At 31.7% G+C, this 9317-nt stretch overlaps 2 protein-coding genes across 2 annotated transcripts; one reads left to right on the top strand and one right to left on the bottom strand.

Annotated features, from left to right (window-relative positions):
- The first annotated feature begins 3710 nt into the window (after positions 1 to 3710).
- Positions 3711 to 6916, top strand: LOC115239382 (sideroflexin-1). The gene is made up of 4 exons (XM_029813881.1): positions 3711 to 4224; positions 4647 to 4823; positions 5197 to 5585; positions 5943 to 6916. The coding sequence occupies exons 1-4, from the start codon at positions 4037 to 4039 to the stop codon at positions 6185 to 6187; spliced, it is 999 nt and encodes a 332-aa protein (XP_029669741.1). The 5' UTR covers positions 3711 to 4036; the 3' UTR covers positions 6188 to 6916.
- LOC115239383 (39S ribosomal protein L2, mitochondrial) lies at positions 6893 to 8614 on the bottom strand. The gene is made up of 2 exons (XM_029813882.1): positions 8347 to 8614; positions 6893 to 7645 (listed from the first exon to the last, which is right to left on the bottom strand). Exons 1-2 carry the CDS (start codon positions 8573 to 8575, stop codon positions 6966 to 6968), a joined length of 909 nt encoding a protein of 302 aa, XP_029669742.1. The 5' UTR covers positions 8576 to 8614; the 3' UTR covers positions 6893 to 6965.
- Between the last annotated feature and the right edge of the window lie 703 nt (positions 8615 to 9317).

Genomic DNA, 9317 nt, shown 5'->3' with positions numbered 1-9317 from the left:
AACTTTCGCTAAATTAAGCTATTATTCTGCGATCAATTAAATATCAACATAAAAATATTAATTATTATGTATATATATATATATACATATATATATATTTTTTTTTTCTTTAAATATATTCCGTATAAGAATATAATTGTTAGATTGATACGTTTCACAGACATTATTAGGCAGTTGTATCAATACATATACTTAGAATATAAAATAATTAACAAAAAATTCACTCAGAATTAAAACAAAATATTATCATACATCGATTTTTGTTAATATATAAAAAATTGATTTATAATAATATTTTGTTTTAACTAATTCCGAATGAATTTTTTTAGATTGTTTTACATTCCAGATATATGTATTGACATACGACTGTCTAATGGTGAAACGTATCAGTTTTTTTATAATGTTTATGTTCTTACACGGAACATTTAACATATTGATACATATCGTCCTGCATTCCACTCTACAGCGAAAAGGTACGTGACATGCATATATTAAATTAAGTCCTACGGGCATTAGATCGTGATTCTAAGAAAATTAGTGGATTCGTCTCTCTCTTCTAATCTGGAATGCCAGTCAGACATATCTGCAATTACATGGCACATTTTAGTCTCTTGTAATATATATCACAAAATTAATATAATAAAAATTATGTAGAAACTAATAATTTCTTGAAATTGTGTGTTCTAAAATAATTCATAGTTTAAATATATAGCTCTCTGATAAAATTTATGTTTTAAATATAAAGCAAATAAATTTCTTTGAAAGCTTTTTTGACATTTCGACCAAAAATCGCAATACGGTCACCACGTTATAATAGGATTATAATAGAATTATATGAAACGATCTATATTTCACTCATCAATTCGATAAAACATAAAACATCGCAATCACATATGACCTATTTTTTTAAAAGAAAAATTAGTTATTTTTTGCTTACAAAAGGTGCTGCTAATGAAATATTAAAAATTACTATTGTATTGTAAATATGTATATAAACAAAAATGTGTGTCGACAAAAAATTCTAATTTGATCAAAATATTGTTAATTAAAATTTTTGATTCCGTTTAGTAGATATTGTTTTCACATGCAAATAGTTCTCTACGATACTCTGAATTAAAATATACTTAGACAAAAGTGGAATCGCATAATTGAACTAAAGATAAGATTACAGTTAGGGCAATAAACCTAAATTGCGTAATTAAAATCAAGTCAAGTAGTATGATACTTGACGAGGCCATTTAGAAAGTTCGGTGAACGATCGTGCATTCGTTAAAATATATAGCGCCAAAAAATATGTCGATCAACTAATAATAATTTCGCATGATTTAGGTCGTTTCAGCGATTGACATAAACATTGACCCTTGCTAATAAGAGAAAAGTCGTAATTAACGTATCAATGGCAAATTTACATGATAATAGTTGGAAACAATTCCATACAATCTACAGGGTTACAACCATTGTATACTTAACCTTCTTATGCTCTTCATTCATTTTAGTCACACTTGACATAGATTCTTTTCCTTCTTGTTCTCTATAATATAAAATAATAGTTTCTATCGGTGTTAGATATCGCACACACACATACACTGGTAATATTTAATTTTCTTCAATTAAAAAGAATAAAAAGAAAAATTAAATATTCCATTAATATTAATAAGCTTCTATCTGTCTTTGATACAATTTTTAAGTTTTAATAGCCTTAATATATAAGTATGTAACAGTAAATATTGATTTATTTCGAGAATTTTTTTTAGTATTACGCAATTAATACTCCATTTGCCAAAAGGCAAATTTGAGATTAATATATATTAAGTTTCATTAAGATTCAACTAAAATTAATGCATCATCACTAATTGCTAATTAAAGCATTATTTCCAATAATTAAAATTAATCATAGAATATACACTAATCTAACATTTAATATGCTTTATAGAAACAAAAAAAAATCATTTATATTACTTATTATTTTCATTATAAATAATTATACATAATGCTACATATATAAGGTATATATTAATAAGCTGTTAAGCTTCTTGTTACTGATAGATGATTTAATTAGGAGAAAGCAATAATCTCGTAACAAATATGTATTCACATGCTCTAAATACAATTCTATTATTCTAAGGAACGTTCATGAATAAAGAGTTTCTTCACTACCACGATCACAATTAGTTAGCAAGATCATTTAGCGATGTTATCACCTTGAAAGTGAGTTTCTTGTCCCAGAAAACTCCTTTGAGAGAATCAGAGATCTGTTAATTTAAAAATTTAAACAAAAACATTCACACACGGTGATAACAATGCTCATCATTTGTTACAATACTCATAAAATATATGTACAAAAATAATATTATGTGATCGCTAATAATATATTATATAGATATTATATAACAAGATTATGAACTTATATAAACACAAGTTTATCCGTAATCCGTGATTCGTAAGAAAATATATTTACAACAGGTGAAAAATATTAACATGTCATTAATTATTCATCAACTTCTGTATTTAAAAATCTAAAAATGTTAGATGAGACACACGTTGAGATGGTTGTATAATTAAACTTTTGATCATAAATTAAAGCTAATGCAAATACAATTGATAAATCTTATATTACTTTCTCTGCTCGTAATAATATAACATACCATTCAATAATGTATTATACATTTCATAAATTAAATTAATAAATTAATAAATTAAGAACATGTTAAAGTTTGTAACTTTATATCTTGCGATTTTTTATCACATTTCGTTTTCGTTTTTTAATTAATATTAGATCTAGATTATCGCTTCCTTAAAAATGCAATGCTAAAATAATATTCCAGTAGAAAAATGTCTGGAAAAACTGATTTGAAAAACTGACCATTTTTTACTAATTTTAAATTTACTGAACAGTAACTGTCCAATGACTGGGTACAAAATTCTATTAAGATAAAATTCTATTTAAATGGCTAGCTATTAAAACAGTACGTAATTTAATTTTTTAATAGATGGTGCTGTTAAAAAAATGCTGTTAAAAAAACACTTTCTGGACAAAAAATAGTGAGAAAATAGTCAGACTAAACGAATCGGTAAATGATAACTAGTATCAGTAAATGATGTTTAGACAAAAGTTTGAATATTTCAGTTATTATTTTCTGACCAAGAATTAGACAAGATAAACTGATCAGTAAATGATAGCTAGTCTATATTCTGCCAAAACTTACAATACTCTGACTATTATTTTCTGATCAAAAATTAGCCAGGAATTATCAAAAAAAACTCACTAATATGATAGCTAGTCTTTTAATCGCGTTTTCCATTTTTAATTAATATTATATGTTTAAATTATCGCGCTCTTTTAGAAATATAATATCAAAATAATAATATCGCAATGCTAATGAAACGGCAATATTAATAAAAAAATTCTTTTTAAATTAATTTAACGATTTTTTTTAGTTTCCTTCTTTTATAACATTATATCAAATTTTTTTAAATGACTTATCACGCGTGTATCGTTCACATTTTTCCTATAAAATTAATATTTTAAACTAACAATCTTTTTTCAAATTATACATTGTGATATCATTAACAAATATATTCTTATCAATCATAGAAAAATAGGCAAATTTCTCCGTGTGCCACCATCTCGTGGAAAATCCGTCAAACGGAGATATGTGGGTGGCTCGTGCGCGCGCATAACAGTCTTATCGATGAGAGTTGAGCGCGGCAAGAGGCAAAGCAACATAGCCGATGGATCGAACAAGCGGAGCGAAGGGAAGAAACGACACCCAGTATGTGGAAATGAAGAGAGAGAGAGAGAGGAGAACCAGATCGGCTGGACTCTGGAGCGGGTCAGTCGACTGGTAGCTGGGTGAACAGCCTGCCTCGTTGATAGAACGGCACCGTATGCCGTCTCCCTGGAGGCTGCCGAACTCTCAGCAGGTGAGAAGAAAGGGCGACGATTCTCTAACGTTAAGAGGGTGAGGTGGGGAGAAGGTGAATTCAGGTGGGAAAGAGAGGCAGCAGCTAGGTCGTAGCAGGAAAATACAAAGAGATGTCGGAAAGAAAGGAGATAGTGGCGCAGGATAATGCGCCGGATGGGATAGACATCGAAAGACCGTACTGGGATCAGAGCACATATCAAGGAAGGGCATTGCACTTTCTGACAGTGACGAATCCGCTCAATGTCTTTGCTTCGAACCAGCGGCTCGAGCACGCGCGTGATATCGTCACGAAATACAGGTAGTCCTTGCTATAATTAATTTTTTCTCCTTCTCTCTGTTGGAATGTGTGTGATCAGCAAACTGCCATCATATGTCACATTACGTATAAAACACGTGTGTAAAACATGTATGTGTGTGATATTATGTATTAATGTTATAATGTCATTCTTTTTATGTCTTTAATTAGACTGTCAATTATACCTTACTGAAATGTTTAAAGAAGAATTATAATAAATTTTGTTTAAGACAAGTCATCTATTTCCATTACTTCGTGTTTTTATTTAAGTTTTTTCCTTCTCTTATAAATTCTATATTTTCTTCTTTCTATTTTTATATGATTGCAACTTAGTATCTCTCTCCTTTTTTCTCTTTTTTTGTTCTTTGTTTATTATATAAATATGAAATAATGAATTATTATACCGTGTAACTTTATCGGCGCAGAAAGGGCGAAAGCCTAGAAAAACAAGGAATCATCGCGGATGAGTTATGGAACTGCAAATATCTTTACGACAGCGCTTACCATCCCGATACTGGCGAAAAAATGCTATTAATTGGGCGTATGAGCGCTCAAGTGCCCATGAATATGATGATAACTGGCTGTATGATGACATTTTACAAGTACGTATTCAAAATTGTCGACATACATAAAATTATCGTGATAAGAGCATCGGGTACTTCGACCTCTTTGGTACTTTTTAACAAAATATGAAGACTAATCTTAAGCAATAGTAATGCGCAGTAATTTTCCGATCGCTGTATCCATCGATTTTTATATTTTTCGCAACAAAAACGACTGAATAAATATATGTTAACAAATAGTTTTCGATAACTTCAAATGTGATTATTTCGCGAGAGCAGTTACAAAGTCCACAATCAAAACATTCAAGAGACTGGAAAATTAGGATTATTACTTAGCGATTGGAAGATCGTTCGTTTACGATATTTATTAGCAGTCTATGTTGTTATCGAAAGACGTTTATAATTCTCGTAGGTCAACGCCAGCTGTAATTTTCTGGCAATGGATCAACCAGTCGTTCAATGCTATAGTAAATTACACGAACCGCAGTGGCTCGAGTCCGATTCCCACGGAAACGTTAGCGCGGAGTTACATCGGCGCTACCGGAGGCGCCGTGATAACGGCGTTGACCTTGAACCGTCTTGCTCAACGTGGACCACCGTTGGCAGGCCGGCTGGTACCATTAGCGGCGGTTGCGGCGGCTAATTGCGTGAATATTCCTCTGATGAGAATTACTGAACTCCAAAGTGGTATCGAATTGCAAACTGAGGACGGCACAAAAGTCGGTAACAGCAAACGTGCGGCGAAACAGGCAATCACATCTGTGACGTTATCACGAATACTTATGGCCTCTCCGAGCATGAGTAGGTTTTGCTGCGTTAGCTTTATTAATCAACCTTCTTAAATAGTATTTTTCAATCAATCGTATCTGAACTATATGTATGTGTAAGCAATTGATAAGCTTCTTCGTTCTTCGTTTATAAGCTAAAAGCCAATTACATTATCAGCAATTAACACTCGTTAGCTAAATTTTTTTCTATTTTTATATATTATTATATAAGCAAAAATTATACGGATAGCTAATACCATATAATTATTTACATAAATCTAAATTTTTATAAATAGACCTCATTTTCCTTGAAGTAATTAACGAAGTCGATAAAAATGTCGTGTGGATTTACAGATAATATAATGCAAAACATATTATTTTATTGTTACAGTATTGGCGCCGATAGTAATGAATTACTTAGATCGAAGGCAATTGTTGCGTAAGGCAAAGTGGGCTGCCGGACCAATTCAAGTTCTGATCTGTGGAGTCTGTCTCACTTTCGCGACACCGCTCTGCTGTGCTCTTTTCGCACAACGTGTCCCTATCTCGGTAAATCGATTGGAATCCGACGTGCAAGAACAAATACGTTCGCACGATCCCAATCTGGAAACTGTTTACTACAATAAGGGCCTTTAAATAATATGGGGCAGGATCCCCGCACGACCCGGATACTTTTATCAGTCCGATTCAAGGACGCAAATCTACTCTTGAAACTCAGGTATACACGAGACATTCCCAAACACAACATTCGAAAGCACAAATACATCATTAATTATCAATGGCTTCCAACTGTTATGTAAACAGTTTGTTTACGGGTGTGTGTTTTGCTGTATATAACTTATATTTCCGTAAATATAATCGATGGTAAGCTGAAAATTTACGGGAATATTATCGTACGAGAGTGTATTTAAATCTTTACAAAAATTCTCTAATTTTCGATACTTTTTTTAAAATTTTTATATAACATTAAAACATTTCTTTTGTTTATATTTTAACAAATCTAATATAAATTTATTTTGAGCTTTTTAGCGTTTTTAACTTATACAATCATAAAGAAAATTAAGAATTTCTCGAAAAATTCTTTAAATTTCGGAGATAAATCTTCCTGAATTTTTTTTTCATTTTTTCGAGCAAAAAATTATCTTGAAAATCCTTTTTAGATTTTTCCAAGCACTCTATCTACGATCTATAAACGAATTCTCTTAGCTGTATACGTCCAAAAAAATACATACATATCTTCCCTTCCACTCTGGCCTGCATACATATAATAAATGTTTCAAGATATATAAGAGATCCAGACTGTTAAGTGAGAAAGGATAACGACGACAATAAAATAAACAATTTAGTGTTCTGAATAAATTTTAATATATCGTATATTTTAATCTGCAACTGTGATTTGTCTATGTGTGATAGTTTAAGCAATTTTCGTGCAACTCAAAACAATAACTTCTGGTTTTTTCTCGAATCCGCCATCGATACGTTTTACTTTAGGAGGCGGCTTTATTTTACGACCGAATCTACCAGTTTTACGTTGCCACAATCCGCTCCTCGGTCGATTTCCTAATTCACGATTTTTCTGCGCGCTGCCAACCGGTATAGAATCATGTTCGATGTTCGATAGTCGACCGACTGTAGCCATACACGTTTCGTGCAAGCTAAAAAGCTTTTTGTTCGGCATTTGTATTACTACACGATCCTCCTCTCGCTTTACTATCGTTGCAACACTACCAGCAGCATGAATCAGAAACGCACCCAGTCCTGGATATTTCTCTATGCAATTAACTTGAGTTCCTACGAGTAAAGCACCGAGGGGATAGGCATCTCCCTCCGACGGCTTTACAGGATTACGCGGTATTCCTTGATGAGTACGTATTATGTCGCCCGGTTTCATGTTCTGGGTAGCTAAAATATATTTAAGTTCGCGTCCGCTACCAACCAACGCGACGAAACACGTTCTGCAACCGTCCTTGAAGACTTCTAGAACTTTCTCTTCCTTTGGTGGTTCATTAAGGTCTTTAGGTCCATCCCTGATCCAATTGATCCAGTGATACTTATGCTTTATACCACCCCCGATTCCTTTTACCGCTACTCTACCTGTTTCAATGATTTAAAAACGATCCATTTTTTTATTTTATATTTAAATCTCGCTTCAAATAAAGAAGATAGATGCTTCCAAATTTGCAATATTTGCAATATTTTTGCAAAGGAAATATTGATCGCAAGTAGAATATTTATTGCCTAATCTCGAATGTTGAAGATTAATCTTAACTTAAAATTTTTTTTCTAATGCTGTTATTATCCGAAATACCATTGCATAAAAAATTATTCTGCATATAAAGTTTATATAATTAATAATACATTAATTTTTCTCTCTCCTTCCTCCTCTCTCTCTCTCTTTCTTTCTCTCTAATTTATAACATAAACATGTATATTTCATATTATATCAGTATGCATCTATATAATATATCAAATTTATTTTTAATTATATAATAATTATATTTTTATTATATAATTTAATTATTTTATTAATGTGATAGATCGCCGATATGTACAAAAGTCTAATATTAACAGAAGCCGATGTGTAAGTTATCTATATTATCTTCCAGCAATTTCCTGCTTCGTCAACAGAGGTCAGACTTTCTTTTCATATTATCTTGCTTTGCAGTGTATATACATTTACACATTGATTATGCTTATCTCCATTAAATTTGTGAATAATAAGAAAATCAAATATTATATCAATCTAAGATGTAATAAAATGTGAGCTGCTGCAGCAATGATATTATCTCGCGTACCTGTGACAGGATCCCTGCCTGCTAAATTTGTAACCTTCAAAGGCTCAACCGTGTATTCATCCTTGAAATGGACAATTCTTCGAAAAGCTTTGCCATGTCCAATTTGTGGCAACTTTACGAGTTTCCATTTGTATCTTCTTGGTACTTGAGAGAACACTGAGATCGTCGAACTAAACAAATTAGATATTTGTTGGCCGAAAACGCGACACGCCAACGTTGTGGTAGACATCTTGATTTAAATGGCACTGTATCGAGTTTAAGTGATGCCATCTGTGAACACAATCTTGCCTGAATTTCAACGAAATTCTCTTTATCGATGGAAAGTAAGAAAAATTATTCGATAAAATTCGCTGCTCATTTCACGTACTTTAAAGCTTATATGCATAAACTTCACTTTGGAGTCTATATGCATTTATATACACTAAGCATAGTTAAAAAAACTTAATATTTAATTTTCATATACTTGGACAAATTGAAGATCCGATACCGCAAAATATATATCTTTATCTAGATTTTTGCTAAGAAAAAAAAGGTAAGTGTTTTTTTAACAAACTAAACAATATAAATCCATTTTTTAAATTTATCTTGAATGGCAAAGAATTTATCTTGAATCGTAAAGAATTAATGTATCTTGAAAAAATAATCAAAAATCTTAATATACGAAACAAATAATCGAAAAAGCGGAAGCAACTATCGGAGATTTATCCATATTTTTTACGTGAACTTGCTGTATACTATACTTTTAATAAATCAATTCAACAGCGCCTTATATAGTTATATAAATACGTAATTTAATTTAATCAGAATTTGTCACATCGTAGCGTCTTCAAAATTCGCGTCTCATATGAAACCACCGCGCAAAGTCGCACGATCAACGTACCTTATTGCGGCACTCGTCATAATGAGGACAAAGTTTAGTCGCGTCGCATAAGCGCGACGCGCCAATTAGTGGATGTGCCTTAAGATCTCGG

The sequence above is a fragment of the Formica exsecta genome, unplaced genomic scaffold, assembly GCF_003651465.1.
Source record: "Formica exsecta isolate Colony F162 unplaced genomic scaffold, ASM365146v1 scaffold38, whole genome shotgun sequence".
NCBI classification, from domain to species: domain Eukaryota; kingdom Metazoa; phylum Arthropoda; class Insecta; order Hymenoptera; family Formicidae; genus Formica; species Formica exsecta.
This window is presented reverse-complemented; position numbering and strand designations above follow the sequence as displayed.

Bases quoted from the DNA above. Each gene is read 5' to 3' on its own strand.
- LOC115239382 (XM_029813881.1), top strand. From the start codon at position 4,037: ATGTCGGAAAGAAAGGAGATAGTGGCGCAGGATAATGCGCCGGATGGG. The intron at 4,225-4,646 runs GTAGTCCTTGCT...TTATCGGCGCAG, and splicing joins GATATCGTCACGAAATACAG to AAAGGGCGAAAGCCTAGAAA. The intron at 5,586-5,942 runs GTAGGTTTTGCT...TTATTGTTACAG, and splicing joins TATGGCCTCTCCGAGCATGA to TATTGGCGCCGATAGTAATG.
- LOC115239383 (XM_029813882.1), bottom strand. From the start codon at position 8,575: ATGTCTACCACAACGTTGGCGTGTCGCGTTTTCGGCCAACAAATATCT. The intron at 7,646-8,346 runs GTACGCGAGATA...TCATTGAAACAG, and splicing joins AGGCAGGGATCCTGTCACAG to GTAGAGTAGCGGTAAAAGGA.